The 18391-nt window shown below is 36.9% G+C and overlaps 1 protein-coding gene across 9 annotated transcripts in view; it reads left to right on the forward strand.

Moving 5' to 3' along the window:
• Window positions 1–18391, forward strand: part of SETD5 (SET domain containing 5) — a 91817-nt gene that overhangs the window by 17918 nt on the left and 55508 nt on the right. For 4 of the 9 annotated variants that reach the window (XR_011234106.1, XM_069476058.1, XM_069476053.1 and 1 more), the window contains exons 2-3: window positions 12877–12936; window positions 16653–16839. Coding sequence is in view for 3 of the 9 variants with exons in the window: in XM_069476058.1 (XP_069332159.1) it covers window positions 16769–16839 (71 nt within the window). In the remaining 6 variants the exon portion in view is untranslated. Of the gene's footprint in view, window positions 1–12876; window positions 12937–16652; window positions 16840–17647; window positions 17873–18391 lie in introns of those variants that run through there. The other 5 variants (XM_069476061.1, XM_069476060.1, XM_069476054.1 and 2 more) reach the window with 3 other exon arrangements.

Below are 18391 nucleotides of genomic sequence, written 5' to 3' on the forward strand. Positions count from 1 at the left end.
GACTCAGTTAATCCTTCTTCAGTCTGATGAGGTGCCTCCTTTTGACCTATTGGACTAAGCAACAAACAACTATGAAGCCCACCTTTGAAAGCAATTGTTTTCTTATCATAAATGATCTGTGAATTCCAGTTTTAATTTTAAAAATCTAAATAATTTTGCTACTTAGAGATTGAAGCCTAGTTTTATTTGTATCAACATGGCATAGATGCACACTGAACTGTGTTTGATAAGCTCTATATTTTTTTCAAAAAAATGCTTTTTAAAAATGGAAAGCATTAGTAACACATCTAAATAGAGTAAGGAATGATGACAAGTAGCTCTGGAACATTTGTAAAACTTTTTCAGTTTGTAAATTAGTTTTTGTATTGTAACAGTATGATAAGCAAATAAACGTTCATTTTAGATCCTCTTTAAGAAGAGATTAAGGCAAATTTTGTCTCCTTTGAGTAGTTCTCCAAACCAGGAATGATGTGAGCATGTGTGCTCAAATAATAGCTAAGAACTATTAAAGTTTGAAATCCCCTAGAAAAACAATCATAAGCTATTTAGACCCAGGATCCAGTTTTAAATACTGGTACTAGAGTAAATGAGTTTCCTTTTTGCTTACATACACAGATGTGGGAAGAATTGGAATTTAAAATGTAAAAAGTGATATCAACTCTTAGTGGATGCTTAAGAAATCCCAAATTCATTGAAAAGCCATTGGTCATGTTTTTGTTCATTTGTCTTAGAATTCAGGGATGAGTATGAGTATCATTACTTTTACAAGGTGGCTTCTTTGTGCTTTGCTGCTTGGTCCAGTAGGTCGGGGGCGGTGAGGGGGGGGGGTCGGGTACCTTCTAAGGTAGGGATTTTTTTTGTCTCCCTTTTTGTCACCCATAGTATATCGTTTCATGTATTTACCAGGGTATGAACTTTTTAGTCCTGTCTTGGCTTAAATAGATAATGGTCTTTAAGGACATAAAATGAAAGGAAATAGATAATGGTCTTTAAGGACATAAAATGAAAGGGGCTAGGGCATGGTGGCTCACCTCCTGTAATCCTAGCACTTTGGGAGGCTGAGGTGGAAGGATTGCTTGAGGCAGGAGTTCCACACTAGCCTAGGCAGTATAGTGAGACCCTATCTCTACAAAAAAATTTAAAAATTAGCTGGGCATGCTGGCATGAGCCTGTAGTCCCAGCTACTTGGAAGGCTGAGACATGAGGATCGCTTGAGCCCAGGAATTGGAGGTTGCAGTGAGCTGTGATGATGCCACTGCACTCTAGCCCAAGGAACAAAGCGAGACCTTGTCTAAAAAATAAAAAAATAAAAAGGGATCCTGTGCAAAGTATTACTAGCTCTTCATAGTATAGTTTTTACTATTTTCCTAATAGTTAAAGATTTTTATGCTTTCAGAAAACAATCTTCCCCCAAACGATTGGGAACCACTACTTTTAAGTGTGTGTGTGTGTGTGTGTGTATACACACACATTATATATATGGTATACATATACAGAACTTTGTTAAAATCTGAGGCATGGGATTTTTTTAATATTGAGTTTTTCTGTTGATGAATGAGTATTGGAAAAGTAAATAAAGTATTCAAAAACAATGTTCAGCATTTGAAAATATTTTACTTAGGAAAAAATAAGTTTATAAATAGATGTTTTAATGAAAAGGAAAATAGATAAATGGAAACCTAAGGTACTTCATGTTTTACTCCACTTTATTCAGTGCTAGAATTCTGGGCTTTGCCTTAAGTCAAACTCTGATATGACAGGAAAACCAACAAAGATAATTAAATGAGACAGTAAAATAACTGGGAAAATTTAGCATGGTATATGGTTGTGATTATAGTTTGTAGAAGAATTTCGAGCACCTTATTATGCCAGTTGTATCATTAACTAAAAAGTACTATTTTGTCAATGTCCTGGGGCTGAATTTTTATTAGTATTTTTAATAACATGAGCATTTTGGCCCAAATACAAATGAAATGTCTACTGAAACTGAATCAAAGATGAACATCTGTGTCAAGGCTTTAAAATCATTTTTCATATTAAGATCTCCACAGAAAATTTTTGTAATCCATAAGTAAGTTAAATATTTTTAATGTTCTGGATGATGGCAGCTGTTGAAGATCCTGGGTGTCTTAACGAGCCCTGCTAGCTAGCAGGTCCAAAGATGTTCAGTCTCATGGGTTTCAAGGGAAATAAATGTGCTCACCTTTCCAAAGATTTAATTTTGCTTGTAACATGCTATATGAGTAAATACAGCCTAGGTTTTTGTTATGTGTTTGTTTAGGGTTTGGTTTGGTTTTTGTTCTGTTTTGCTTTTTGAGACAGTGTCTCGCCCTGCCACTGGAGTGCGGTGGCATCATCATAGTTTAGTGCAGTCTACAGCTAGCTCCTGGGCTCAAATGATCCTCTTGCCTCAGCCTCTGAATAGCTGGGACTACAGGTGGGCTAATTTATATATTTGTTTGTTTATTTATTTATTTATTTATTTAGAGATAGCATCTCTATGTTGTCTCTAGGCCCCAAGCAGCTCTCCCACCTCAGCCTCCCAAAGTGCTGGGATTACAGGCATGAGCCAGGGTGTCTGGCCTGCTGTTACTTTTTTTTCTTTCTTTCTTTTTCTTTTTCTTTTTCTTTTTCTTACCTTCCTGAATCAAATGCTGTTACTTTTTTTTTGTGAGACAGAGTCTGGCTCTGTTGCCCAGGCTAGAGTGCCGTGGCATCAGCCTAGCTCACAGCAACCTCAAACTCCTGGGCTCAAGCAATCCTCCTGCCTCAGCCTCCCAAGTAGCTGGGACTACAGGCATGCGCCACCATGCCTGGCTAATTTTTTCTCTATATATTTTTAGTTGTCCATATAATTTCTTTCTATTTTTAGTAGAGATGGGCATCTCGCTCTCGCTTAGGCTGGTTTTGAACTCCTGACCTCAAGCAATCCCACCTCAGCCTCCCAGAATGCTAGGATTACAAGCCTGAGCCTTGGCCTTGCTGTTACTTTTTAATTTATAAATTATTCTAAGTTTAGTGTCATTGTTACCAACATAGTTTATGATGAGTACTTGAGTAGTACTGTGTAGTGTTGTATATTTGCATTGACAGTGATTTGGGCCTAAGTCACCAATAACTAGATTTTAAGATATGTATGCTTTGTCATTCAGATAGGAATCATCCATATACATCCAAATTGTTATATGACACTCATTGTCTTTACTGAGTTATTTTTCCACTGGAAAGTGGGCTTCAGAGTAGGTGAGCCTAAGTCTGTCACAACTCTTAAGACTCTTCTAGTACTATAAGAGACAGCTCACTAAAAATAAGAACAGCTGGTCACATACCTCACATGTGAGCCATCACTTGTGTAATGTAATCAATCCTTATCTTTAGTGCACAGATTTATGGAATATCACATTTAACTTTATCTGTCTGCTTTGGGGTGTTTCACCCATTTTTATATATTGGCTTATAGCATATAGGAATGTTGTGTCACAGCTGTGGGTAATATATATACTGGCAGTTCTTCTGTAAGGAGAAATTTGCATTCCCAAGAATGTAAGAAATTTTATTATCAGCAAACTCATGTCATAAAAATAGTTGTTTATAGTGATTTTTTTCTTAAGATGTTTTGGTGATTAAGACATTTTTAATAAACATAAGTTTATAATTATAAAACCTAAGCATTGCTCAGCAAATCTAGCAATGGATGAAACACATACCCCCCCCCCTTTTTTTTTTGACAGGGTCTTTCTCTGTCTCCCGGGCTAGAGTGCAGTGACATTATCATTGCTCACAGCAACCTCAAACTCCTAGGCTCATGCAATCCTCCTGCCTCAGCCTCCCAAGTAGCTGAGACTACAGGTGTGCACCACCACACCAGCTAATCTTTCTTTCTTTCTTTTTTTTTTTTTTTTTTTTTTTGTAGAGGTGGGGTCTTACTCTTGCTCAGGTTGTTCTTGAACTCCTGACCTCAAGCAATCCTCCCACTTCATCCTCCCATAGTGCTGGGATTACAGGCGTGACCTACCCCACCTGGCCTAAATGCAAAAGTTTTTATTGGTCTGAACTTCTGCAAAAGAATGAAAGTCTTTGATTCCCTATCACCTCTCATCATGATAAGCATGCCCCTCTTATACATCTTATCATCCATTGTTATGATAAATAAGGGACAACTGCCCTCAACAAATAGGATATACACAACTGATATTTTTGGGATTTGCTGTAAAATAATCAACGGGGAGAGGTTATAAATAACATAAGATTGGCCACATCAGACAGGATAAATAGTGTGAACAAAATTTTGAAGAAGAAATGGGTTAATAGCTAATTAACAAAGAAAGTCTTGTTCCATTCAGGCAAAGGAGTTTGAAGTAACCCAATAAGAATTAAGGGAGCCATTGTAGATTCCTAATAGTGGAATGATAATGATCAAAGTTATGTTCTAGAACAGTTAACATCATGGAAGAATGTAGAGTAGATTGGAGAGTTGAGACCTCAGAGGTTGTGGGACCAATTTGTTGCTATAATGTAACCTTGAAATCATAAGGTGAGTAATGTTGGTGAATGGATTGCTAAAAGATGATCTGTGAAACATTTCAAAGAATAGTTCTACATCCCAGCTTTCAATAAGGTGCTAGTGCCAGCACAAGAAAAAGGAAAGGTCCCCCCCACTTCCATTTGGCCAGAGCATGGATTTAGACCATGTGGGTGTCAGGTATCATGATGAAGTGTACCAAATGAATTTGCACCTTCAGTGCAAATCAAGTCAATATCTTGTCTCTTATCTTTTAGTAAATTGGTATAAATAAACCTCTTACAGTGTCTAGGTTTCTTCTTTTTCCAAAGGTGATTAAAAATGAAGCATCACATTTTATACCTCTGAGACATAACTGCTAGAACAGAGTTTTGATAATCGGTTTGAAAAACGAAGAGCTCAGATCTGGTTTACTTGCATTTTCAGTCAGAGCTCTACAGATGCCAGCCAGATTACAGATGGCTAGTATAATTTGTTTTTTCATTACTGGAAGAAGAAATTTAGAGCTTGGTGCATTTTATTAAAAGAATAAAATGTTATCTCAAGGGATAAGATAATACTTTGGATCTGAAATATTGCTTCATCTAGGCTTCATTTTGAGGATCCTAACGCAAACTTAGTGAAAAAGCAACTGAGATCTGTTTAGTATGTAAGGTTAGAGGACAAGAGCACATTTAATCAGTAGTAGTCTTAAAAGTGAATCACATAATTGTTGCAAATTTGCAGTAAACTTTCATTTTAGCGTTTTCTTTTAGAATGTAGAGAATCTACAGAAAAGACTGTATGAGGAAAGTTAGAATTGAAATTATTTTAAACCTCATGAGGAAATTTAGCCTCCCTACCATGTTAATCAAGGACTCAAATGTTAGTGGGAATGTAAAATGGTTTTAACTTTCTGGAGTGTGGCTTGTTATCTCATATTCTCTTGCTATTCTAGCAGTTCTACTTCTAGAAATTTGTCCCAAGGAAATGTTTTACAGATGTGTAAGGGAAGGTGTTAAGTACAGCATTGCATATATTATTGGAAGTGAGAGATAACCTAAACAGCTACCTCCAGAGGATTGATTTAAATTACAGTAGATCCATGAAATACAATACTGCAACATCATTTAAGAGAAAGGAGTAGGTTTGTGCATACTCATAAAAAGATATCCAAAACTTACTGCTAAGCTTTTAAAAAGGAGGTTACATAGAAAAGATAAAAAGGGTTATCACTTTTATCTTTGAGGTGTCTTGGCGGGAGTGAAGTTACATGAGAATTTTACTTCTGGTTTTTATGCTTTGGCAATGATTGCATATTTTTACAAGCATTTATTATTTTTATAAGTTAAATATAAGTATTGATAGAACCATTGGTGGGAGAGGGGGACTCTATAGTGCTTATCAGAATTAAGCATTAAGTGCCTTTATTGCTGTATACATAGCCACATAGTTCGCCATGTGATCACAGAACATGTATCATCAGGTTCTTTTCTGTATTTTGAGAATTCTTGCTGCTTGTTGGCCATCATTCTTCATAGAATTTTCCATGAAACTAATCAATGATAAGTGTTGTCTAAACAATTTAAGGGATTTATAAAAGAACCTTTTTCTATAAGAGACTCTTTCACTGGTAAACTGTGGAGTGGTTGAGGGTTTTCTTTCTTTGGGGAGAGGGTATTATTTTCCTTTCAGAATTTGATTCATTAATTGTAGAGGCTCAGCTTAAGATTTTATTTTTTTCCCCCCTTCATGGTTATGAAAATAAAATACTTGGCACATAGGCAAACCTAAACAGTTTGAGAATTGCCTACCCTCTCTATTTTAAACAGAGAAATATCTTAAAATAGTACATAACATAGTTTTTATATACATGGTAGTTACTTCATGTTTGTTGAATGAATGAATGAATGATGAATAAAGAAAAAAGTGGCAAATCTTGGTATTAATACCAAGAGAGCCAGGAATTTTAATCTGGACTTGTTGTCTAACAGCACCTAACAAAAAGTTAGTTTTAATTCAGATGTTGCTATCTAAAGTAAGTAGTAATTGCTTTAATAAATAGAGGCTATACATTAAAATTCTGATTTTCTTTCTTCTGAACTCTACTACTATGTGTGTGACTTCCTACAAGTTAATCTTTTTGTAGCTCTGTTTCTTCATCTATAAAATAATGAATTAGACTCTAAACCCTAAAACTCTTTTTTTAATTGGAGAAATTTTGCCTAAACTAATAAAAATAAAAATACAGGTATTATTGCCTCATAAATGTACACAACCCACTTCATCTAGAATAAGTAAAAGTGGTGCCCATTTCAAGGTTTGAAAATGGAAAAGGTCTGAATTCACAGGGGAGGCAAGTATAGAGGTCTGAGAGGCTCTTTTCCTACCATGATACGGTGAGAGGTCTCTATAGCATGCTCTTAGCCTCAGAACATAGTAGGCTAGAACCTTCAGAAAGAGTATAGGTCAATCTAAATTCTTTGTGGGTATCATCTTTATTTGAAGCCTGAAATCTTCCTGATTCTTGTTAAGGATACAAAGAGTCTGTGTGTCGTTATTTAGTTTAGTAGTGAATGTCTGTTTATCATTGCTAAATGGGTTATAAATGAAATACTTGTTTTTATTCACTGTCAACTTTAAATAATTTAAGATCATAGTATTTAGTTCTCTTATTTATGGTATGTAGTCTTATCCTACTGCCACTTTCCTCTCCCACTCCAAGTACTACTGTTAATAAGTATGACTTGGCCTCTGTAGTATTTGCTATCAATGAAATTTTTTCATGGGGAAAGAAATTCTTACTATGAACCAAAGTAGGAGTTTTTGAAGTTGGCTTTTTTTTTTGTTTGTTTTTTGAGACAGAGTCTCACTCTTGCCCGGGCTAGAGTGAGTGCCGTGGCTTCAGCCTAGCTCACAGCAACCTCAAACTCCTGGGCTCAAGCCATCCTCCTGCCTCAGCCTCCCGAGTAGCTGGGACTACAGGCATGCGCCACCATGCCCGGCTAATTTTTTGTATATATATATTTTAGTTGTCCATATAATTTCTTTCTATTTTTAGTAGAGACGGGGTCTCACTCTTGCTCAGGCTGATCTCGAACTCCTGACCTCGAGCGATCCACCTGCCTCGGCCTCCCAGAGTGCTAGGATTACAGGCGTGAGCCACCGCGCCCGGCCTGAAGTTGGCTTTTTATTACCTCCTGTGCTAGTAAACTTGGAACTATTTTATAGAAATTGATTTATTGTGCCAAGCCTGGTAGCCCCTAGAGGGAGTATAAAATTTAGGCAAAGGAACCAGGGGATAAATTGGTGTAGGAGAAGAGATGGGAGAAAAGGAAAATGTTATCTTGGCTTTAAATTACTAAATCCTGATGGTTCTTTAGTCTCTCAACATTTACCCCAGTTAGTCTTTCTTTTATTCTTTCTCTTCAGTTCTGAACTCCTAAGTCCTTTGCCTGCATTAACTTGCTTTAGATTGTAAGACTAACTTACATTGTCCCAATTACATGGATGTTTCACCGTATTTCTCAGTATTCTTTCCTTAGAGTTTATCTCTTGATTTTCCAGTAACTCCTACCTGTTTCTCCTAATGGCTATCACTTGCCTCTCTTACATTTTTTTTATGTTCCCCACATTTCTTCTTTCCCCATTATCTGCTGTAGCAAGATTGAAATACATGCTGTTGGAGAAGAGCAAAAACAATTTTTAGCCACATTCAGGTTATTAGCAGCAGCTCCTCTTTCTTCACATATACTTAAAGGGACCAAAGAGCCATTTAAACTCTTATTTGCTACACATACTAGTCCATGTACACCTGTGAGTCAGCAGGACAGGTATTATTATTAAACAATATTTTTATTGTAAAGATGAGAAAACTGAGATTTTGAGACATTATGTAAAATTGCCTAAGCCAGTTGGCAGCAGTGCCAAGATTCATAGAAATTTGGAGCAGGAAGAAATACAATGAAGATTTTACTTGGAGGAATTTAGGGTCATCTATGTAAAGTGATTTTTCTGAGGTCATCATACTATTAATAATTGAACTGTAGGGTAGAACTCAAGTTTTCTGACTTCTAATGTAGTACTTTTTCTGAACATACATTTCTTCTGACGTAAAAAGCTGTATGTCTTGTACATCTGCAGTGTTTTTACTTGAGATATTTGCCTTTGGGTTGGAGATGGAAGATAAGCATATAATGCAGCTGCCACATTAGTTCTCAAAACAAGTTGGTCATGTAGATAAAATGCATTCACATATTTATTTATTTAATTTTTTTTTGAGACAGAGTCTCACTCTGTTGCCCAGGCTAGAGTGAGTGCCGTGGCGTCAGCCTAGCTCACAGCAACCTCAAACTCCTGAGCTCAAGCGATCCTCCTGTTTCCGCCTCCCGAGTAGCTGGGACTACAGGCATGCACCACCATGCCCGGCTGTCCATATAATTTCTTTCTATTTTTTTAGTAGAGATGGGGTCTCGCTCTTGCTCAGGCTGGTCTCGAACTCCTGAGCTCAAACGATCCGCCCACCTCGGCCTCCCAGAGTGCTGGGATTACAGGCGTGAGCCACCGCGCCCGGCCTGCATTCACATATTTATTACATTTTGGAGTGTTCTGTGATTTAAAAATGGAGGGTAAAAATCATCATACCAAAATTTAAAAACCTGCCAATATTATTTCTCCTTTTATTATTTTGTTAAGTAATTAAAAAGAGAAACTAAAGAAGTAGAAGTATTTAAGAAGAAATTCAATTTACATGTATAACAAAATTTTCAGTAATCAGGTTCAGAAATTGAATCTTAAAATTATTGGCTTTTTTAACCCTTGTTGAGATTTTTTTCTGAATTTTTTTTTCTTAACTGAGTTAAATTTATTCATTTATTGGCCTAGTAAAGATTTTTTTAGTGCTTCATGTTCTGTATGTCTGTTAATTTTTATTATTTAGTAGAATAAATTTAAGAATAAATTAGGCTAAAGATACTGATTTAAGAATATATCTTAGATGCTTGTGTTTTTTAGTGAGTCCTAGTTGAAGGGTTATTGCTTTCAAAAGGAAATTTAGTTGTTTGTGGCTTCTGGCTAGTTGGAGTTTAGACAACAGATTTGTTGCAGCAGGATCTTTTATTTAGTAAGTGAGAAAAAAATTCTTACAATTTTCTAACAATACTGTGTGAACAAACTGATACCAAAACTTCTGAACAAGAAACTAGGCCTAGGATATGAGGATTCTGGTGAGGAATTTTATTTTATTTATTTATTTGAGACAGGGTTTGTGGTGTTACCGTAGCTCACAGTAACCTCAAACCTGGGCTCAAGCAATCCTTCTGCCTCTGCCTTCCCAGTAGCTAGAACTGCAGGTGCACACCACCATACCCACTTAATTTTTTCTTTTTCTTTTAGTTAGAGACGGGGTCTTGCTCTTGCACAGGCTGGTCTCAAACTCCTGAGCTCAAGCAATCCTTCCAAAGTGCTGGGATTACAGGCGTGAACCATCATGCCTGGGCCCAGTATATTTTTAAATTGGATTCTAAATTAGTAAATTGTGGCTAGTAAGATGAAAATAATCATGGACCCTTCTAGTAAGATCTGAAGTAACATTGTTGCCCTTTAGGAAGGTGGATGTCATTACTGTTTAAGCTACATTTTATTTATGTCAGCCTAAATGAGAATAGATTTTTTTCTTTTTTCCTCTAATAGATGTCAATATTTAACATATTGAGTTTTATATAATTTATTTCTCTCTCTCTCTCTTTTTTTTTTTTTTTTTTTTTTTGGGTAAAGACAGAGTTTCACTCTGTCACCCAGGCTAGAGTACAGTGGCATCATGGTAGCTCACTGTAACCTCAAACTCTGGGCTCAAGGGATCCTCCTTGCCTCAGCATCCTAAATAGCTGGGACTACAATCGAGCATCACCTCACCTGGCTAAGTGTTCTATTTTTTATAGGGACAGGTCAGGTTTTGTTGCTCAGGCTGGTCTGGAACTCCTGGCCTCAAGCGATCCTGCCGCCTGGGCCTCCCAAAGTGCTAGAATTACAGACGTGAGCCACGGCGCCTGGCCTAATTTCAAAAATATATAAAATATACGTTTCTGGCCCTGAATTAGTAAGTGTACATATTTGTCTTTTATTTTGAAATCTCCTAATTGAGTGATAGATTTCAGAGTCTCAAAAGGTTTTCTTATGAGTAAGGAAAATAAGCATATGTAAATAACTTACTGTTAATATGCTTGGAAAAATATGTTTATAAAAGTAAAAATGCTTTTTTATTTAAAATTTAATGATGGTGATAGGTGACAGCCAAAGCAATTAAAAAGGATATTTTGAGAAAATGGCTTGTTCTTATATAACTAAATATATACTGTTTACTTGTATTTTGTCAGATTCTGAAATTAAGGAACAGAGATTTGGAGTTATGATGATTTATGGAGAGAGTTGATCAGAGATTGCTCCTTGGCTGAGTTGCTGTCTGCATAGGCTGTTAACAATTGTTTCTCTGGCAGCAGATCTTGTTCATCAGGATTGCATCATTTCTGGGAGAATGGCCAAGGTCCACAGCCTCAGCACAAAGACTGTCTGAAGCATATGAGGCCTGTTCTCTTTCTGAAGCGGCACTCCTCTTCCTGCCAGTCCTCTTCACAGGATTACTGAAGCAGACTTGTTCTGAATTTCTTTCACTGGATTGGCTATTTATTGGACTCTTGTCTCCCAGCTGCTTCCGGCTCACCTGTCTGATGCAATTTCTTCTTCTGAAATCTCTATTGGAAGTATTCTTAAAACACTTTTTGTTTGTCTTCTCTGAGAGTGACCACACAGATCTTACGGGTCTTGCGCTTTCAGCAATTCATGTAGAGAAGAGACTGTCAGAATCATAATACAGAGACTATTGACCATTTCTGAACTTAATTAAAAAGATAGGGTAAATAAAAAACATTGTTGGTGTGTTCTATATAACATCCTTTTCCCTGGAAGCTGTATGTAAATAGTAACTCCTCAAAAGAGTTCTCGGTACCCTAAGACAGGCTGACTCTGTTTCTGAATCCAAGAATTTACTAGTGTTCCTGGAGTCTGATGGATTGTTCTGGAAATAGTTAATAAGTAATTGAAATTCTAATGCGTTCATTTCCGCCTACTGTGTACTCACATACTTACTCCTTTTCCTCTTGTTCTTTATTTTTGCTGTTGCTTCTTCTTAATTTACTTTATTCCTTCCTTCCTTTTACTGTTACTTTCATACTTTTTGTTTTTATAATAATTTTGTGTATGCTCTTCCAAACTATTTCTTAAGAATAGTTTATTTTTCAGCATTTTAAAAATTGGGAATCATACAAAATCAACATAAATAAAGTACATGGCCCTCTAATGCTTGGTAACTGGAATCCCATAAATGACTCTTTTCATGTTTATGATATATTAACTTTTTATGTGTTAATAACTCATTCTGACTAATGTTAAATTTGACTTTTTGGAGAAAACACTGAAAACTTAAAGGCAACTGATTATTTTTTTCCAAAAGTCCTGAGGGACCTATTTTATTTCCTTTTTGGAGGATAGAAAATTAATTTTAACTCTTTTTGGCCGGGTGTGGTGGCTCACACCTATAATCCTTAGCACTCTGGGAGGCTGAGGTGGGAGGATTGCTTCAGCTCAGGAATTCGAGACCAGCCTGAGCAATAGTGAGACCCTGTCCCTACTAAAAATAAAGTGGTGCACACCTGTTGTCCCAGCTACTCAGGAGGCTGAGACAAGAGGATCACATGATCCCAGGAATTTGAGGCCTGAGCTATGATGACACCATTGCACTCTACCCAGGGCAACAGAGTGAGACTTTGTCTCCCCTCAAAAAACCAAAAAAGCTCCTTTTTTTTTTTTTTTTTTTTTTTTAAAGCATGTTTCCATTAAGGAGTTGGCCACAAATAGAACTGACTCACTTTTATCACTCTTTTTCTGTAGGACAGGAGGATAGATGGCGTGGAATGAGGGGGAAGAAAGGAGTAATGTAGATGATGGTAGGCTCTTGTCTGACTGGAGAGTAAATTTGACATTTGATTAAAGAAATGCCTCTGAATTTGGGAAGGGTTCAGTGGAAAAGAGAAGCACCTCATAAGAGAGGGAAAATTAGCCAATAATATAAGTATTTGCCACTTCTTAAGTCAAATAAAGATAATTTCCTTCCTTACCCTTTATTTGCTTTTTGGCTTTACATGAAAATAGGATATAAAGATCAAAGGACAAAAATTTAGTACTGGATGGAACATAGGATGGTAAAAAAGGCACTATACAGAAATGAAACAAAATTACGGTTACCAAATCTGTAGCATTCCATTCTGTGTGTTCATCAATGTTATATCTTCTATACTAATTTGTATCTCAACTTTTTCTAGGTCTTCAGAGCTACTGGCAGATAATTTTGGGGGACTTCATATTCAGAGGTCTATATAAAGGTGACTGACCCAAATAAATCCTTTTAATTTCTTTTTTGCATTTTAATGAATACAGAAATCATATTGTGGTAGTGGTGATCATAATTTACTCAAGCAAATATTTCTTGAACCTTCTGTATATGTGAGGCATGGTTTCAGCCATTGGAAATATAGCAGAGAATAGAACAGACAAAAATCCTTGTATTTATAGTTTATATTTTGGTAGGAAAAAACAGACAAATTAACAAGTAAAATGTATCTTGAAATTGTTCCACCTAGAGACAGAGTTCATTCCTATACGCTCTCCAGGGCACATCTCCAAACTATGTGATAAATTAAAATAACTGGTATAAATACCAAGCTTGTTAAACTACCCTAGGAGTTACCCTAGGAGTCTGTTGTCTTGGTTTATGAAACTAGAATATTACAGTAATATATTGCATATGGATGATCTGTTAAAGGTTCTTCAGTTAACGTTTTAATAGCTACATTTTACACAGAGTTATTGAGGGAAGGAGCTATTCTCAGGATTCTATGAGAAGTATGGATTTATTATCAGAATTTTAATTAAGCGTCATTATTATGAAGGCATTATTTAGAATGAGGTGGCCAAGCTAATCTATTATGATTGCTTTCAGAAGAGTGAAAGGGTCATATAAAACTAGACAGAAGGAGGCCGGGTGCGGTGGCTCACGCCTGTAATCCTAGCACTCTGGGAGGCCGAGGCGGGAGTGTCGCTCGAGGTCAGGAGTTCGAGACCAGCCTAAGCAAGAGCGAGACCCCCCCCCCCCCCCCCCCCCCGTCTCTACTAAAAAATAGAAAGAAATTAACCGGACAACTAAAAATATATAGAAAAAACTAGCCAGGCATGGTGGTGCATGCCTGTAGTCCCAGCTACTCGGGAGGCTGAGGCAGGAGGATCACTTGAGCCCAGGAGTTTGAGGTTGCCGTGAGCTAGGCTGACGCCACGGCACTCCAGCCTGGGCAACAGAGTGAGACTGTGTCTCAAAAAAAAAACTAGACAGAAGGAAAATGGAAGAATTTATGAAAGAGAAATTCATATTTAACCACTTAATATTTCTTAAAGTTATTTATCAACTATCCAAAATAGCTGGCTTGGGACTTCTTTAAGGAATGTAGAAATCATTTATTCATTCATTAAGGAGATACTGTCTGAAGTAACTTTTCCTTCTTTTCATTTTAAAAATTGCTCTAGGAAAGAATATCAAGTATCAACATTTTTTTATGGGCATATAATAGTAATGGTAGTAACAAAGGGTTTTTAATGGTGTTGAGTGACTTTTTATTTTAGTTCCTTTACTGAAAATATAACCCATGATTCAGATTCCTTTTACTATTCAGGGTTGGTAGGATCATTATGAGACTTTATTCTGATTATCTTGTTAGGCAGCTTCTGGGCTTTTTAAAAGAAAATGTGAATTGTATGGTGATACTAAAATTAAAGAAAGAATTGTAGCCAGAAGCACCCAGTATTTAACTATGCCCTTTTGGGCTTACATGTTAAGTGTTCTCTGTTTTATCATTTGCAGATGTTACTCCAATTTCCCAAAGGCTTGAAAGATGTACTGCCAAATTCTGTTTGGATATGTTATTAGGGAAAGGAAACATTTAAGTGTAAGATTGGCCCAAAGGCAGAAAGTTGTATCAGTCACTTTGCTTTTATGAGCTCTGAGGAAGCAGTAGATAAGAAGATTGGTCCTCCTTTGCATTTTAGTCTTCAGTCTACCTGTATGTCACCTCCAGTTGGGTAGAAACAGATGTATTGTCAAACCAGATTTGGAGAGGCTTAGGTCCGTGGGTAAGATCTTGTTTTTTCAAGCCTAGAACCACGGTAAACTGCTTAGCTTATAGCTGTTGTGACATTCTAAATGAATGACATAAAAGTAGTATACTATCTTTATGCATTCTTCAAAATCTTTACCTAATTCACTCTTTGCAATTAGTTTTCTGATCCACATTAATCTACTTTTATATCAAAATAAGATTCAAGCATCTCAAGCCATGTACCATTTAAAATTTACATTAAACCCCCGATTGATTCAATCAATATTGTGTACTTTTCATTCCATTTAGATTTTTTTAGTATTAAGAATTGTTCGGCCGGGCGCGGTGGCTCACGCCTGTAATCCTAGCACTTGGGAGGCCGAGGCGGGCGGATCCTTTGAGCTCAGGAGTTCGAGACCAGCCTGAGCGAGAGCGAGACCCCGTCTCTACTAAAAAATAGAAAGAAATTATATGGACAACTAAAAATATATAGAAAAAATTAGCCGGGCATGGTGGCGCATGCCTGTAGTCCCAGCTACTCAGGAGGCTGAGGCAGAAGGATCGCTTGAGCCCAGGAGTTTGAGGTTGCTGTGAGCTAGGCTGACGCCACGGCACTCACTCTAGCCCGGGCAACAGAGCGAGACTCTGTTTCAAAAAAAAAAAAAAAAAAAAAAAAAATTGTTCAATTTTTTTTTTTTTTTTTTTTTTTGGAGGTAGGGGAACGCTCACCGCCCTACCGCTCCCCCTATTCTACTGTCTTATTTGTCTCGTTACGAATCGATGTATCAATCATGACTCTTTTTGTAGTCTTTTTTCTTTTTTTCTTTTTTTTTTTTGGCAAAAATCTTTATTAACCTGGTCTTTGACATTCATGTTGACTTTATTCCGTCCCACATAAAATGCTGATGGTTTCATCCTTTTAATTTTTTTTTACGTTAATATGAAATCAATAGTGTAAAATTATACATCATATAACTTTTTCCCTTTGTACCATACCTCCAAATATCTGAAGCCACTTTTGCCTTTTTTTTTTTTTTTTTGACACATCAGTGGTTTGTGAGTATTTCCGTCCCCAAATGACACTGGTTTATGGGCACCAAGTTAAGTTCTCCTCACTGCTTTTCCATACAAAATTCTCTAATCTTTGTGATGAAACTGTTCTCTTTGTGATTTAGTGGTGAGTTTTATGTAGACTATTTTTTAGAGCTGTGTTAGGTTCACAGCAAAATTGAGCCAAAGATGCAGAGATTTCCTGCATGCCCTCTGCACCCACACGTGCACAGCCTCTCTGTGCTTTATGTTTTTGTTCATATGTAGCAGTATATATTACCTCACAAATACAATTGTTAAGGTAATTGCATCTTCCCCCAAAATGATAGTTAAAATAAAATTGTTTAAAAGAAGGAAGAGAGTGTTCTGTGACAAAAAGACAATAAGAAACGGCTGTATCCAATCAAATGTAAACAACAATTGATCTCTTTTAATTTGGAAGAAATAACATTATTGACTACTTGTAAAACTGCATTTATTTGTGACCGAAAAAAGTTTAAATGAAGACCTTGAATTTTTAAAGAATTTAGGTAAACTGTGATATTTCTAATAACCGTCCTATATCTTAAAGCTTGTTTGCTATGCTAGAAAATTTTGTTTCATGGGCAATTGTATAATGGGGAAAATGTGCTTATTAGTGAGCTGGGGGAAGGATATTGGCTTTCCCTTGGACTGAAAAGAAAAAAAAATCAAAAAGTAAACATAATGTTTTGCCACCTCTCTTTGTAGAACATTAATGAAATACATAGTAAATATGGGATAATATGGCTGTACTTGTGTTATAATTATCCCTTAAAAAGCCTTGTTCCAGAAAAACAAAAATATTCAATATCATTTAGGATAAATTTTAAGAACTGTCTGATAGTAGGTATTTTACTAGATATTTTCATTTTTTATGGCAGGATTCCTCATGTCCATAACATGTTGGCTGAGGCTGTGCAGCTCACCCCCACTCTCAGAGTGGTCAGTCTCCATTAATTGGACCCCGTGATTTCCACTCTCTGCTGTGTTGGACGTCATGAGCATTGCAATCCCTCTGGGAGTCACCACATCAGATACATCATACTCAGATATGGCTGCTGGATCAGAGTAAGTGCTACTTCTTAGGTCGTAGGTACATTACCAGTTTGTGTGGAGACAACTTTATTATGGGTAGCTAATAAGATATGTGTAGTATTTTCTTAACCAAAGCCTATCCCACTGTAAATGACATTAGACCTTTCCCTTTTCCCCTATAGAAGCTGGAGGACAAAGGGAATTAGAAGGGGGAGGAAAAGGGCTTTCAGGGGGGTTCTGGGTAAATGATGAATAGAATCAAAGTAGGGATTACATTTTCATTTGTTTTGATGGGTGGGGAAGATTAAAATAAAGTAGGTGTCACTACCTGCTTCTTTTAGAGTTAATGATTATTCTTATGGAGGGAGATAAGGAGGTGTTCTTTCCAACTGATTTTCCTTGAAGGCCTCTTCCTATGTACTTCCCATTGTTGTAGCGTAAAGGGGCTGAAACTTTATATGGGCAAATTACTTAGATCTTTTGATATTTGGGATAGAAAACATGGAGAGCAGTGTCATCTGTTTTTTATAATATTCATTGCCTAGAAAGAGGACCTTCAAAATCAGTGGTACCAAACTTTTTTTTCAGCTAAGCACAGCTTTAGGAATTCAGAGTTTGTCGAAAAGCCTAATCCCTAAAATAATACTCTCAATTCTTGAAGAATTTAAATGCCAAATGACAATGAAGGTAGGCCTTCATTATACAATTTATATATTATTCAGTTTTAAAATTTTTAGCCTTTTGTATCCCTTCTCTTTTAAGTTGTCCAAGATTCCCCCTGCTCACAGATTCCCCCTCTTGTCCTTTTACCTCCCTTGTACCCAATCTTCCTTGCTTACAGAAAGGAAGTGGAAGCCCCCTACCTTTCAAGACGAAGTGGCACTACACCAGGATGTGAAAGTCCAGCGAAAGAGACCCAAGGGGCCTAGGGGGCAGCACACCCCCAGAAGCCAAGTCTATTCCAGGCAGTACCAGGGATTAGGGTCTGGGCTGGAAAAATCCTGGTGTTTTGAATATGTTCAGGTCCAGTTCAGACTCTTGATCCCACAGCCACTTCTTGAGTGAGGTGGGTGTTGCTCTAATTCCCCTGTTTCTCTTGCCATTTTCATGGTCCCCGGGAATTCTTTCCCCTTCAGCAAAGCAAAGCAACTGTACCAGAATTCTGGGTCGAACGACATCCCTGATTAATAGTGGTTTTCTTCCTTAAAACTGAGAATATTAAAGAGCGTGTTTATTTCTTCATAAAGCCACCTACTATAACTTATTTGTTTACTGAGTTCCTTATAGAGGAAGACTTAAAGCTACCCTAAGAAGTAGTATGTAATATTCTGGGGTAGTCTAGAATGGAAAGCAGTTTGGGGGCTTATTCCCATATAAAAAGGAAGGAGGGTGGGGGATGGGGAATGGTGAATTGTTTTCCTTCTAGACCTTTTTTTCTTGTTTTCTTTGTTGTTATTTTTTTGCATGCCAAAGAGATTTAGTTATGCCAATGGCTGAGATTTCTGATTTACAGCTATTTCCCCAAATAAAGTATTTAAAAATCTTCCTGCGTTAGTATGTAGCCCAGTTGTATAGTGTGTATGGA

This window comes from Eulemur rufifrons, chromosome 7, assembly GCF_041146395.1.
Source record: "Eulemur rufifrons isolate Redbay chromosome 7, OSU_ERuf_1, whole genome shotgun sequence".
Lineage (NCBI taxonomy): Eukaryota > Metazoa > Chordata > Mammalia > Primates > Lemuridae > Eulemur > Eulemur rufifrons.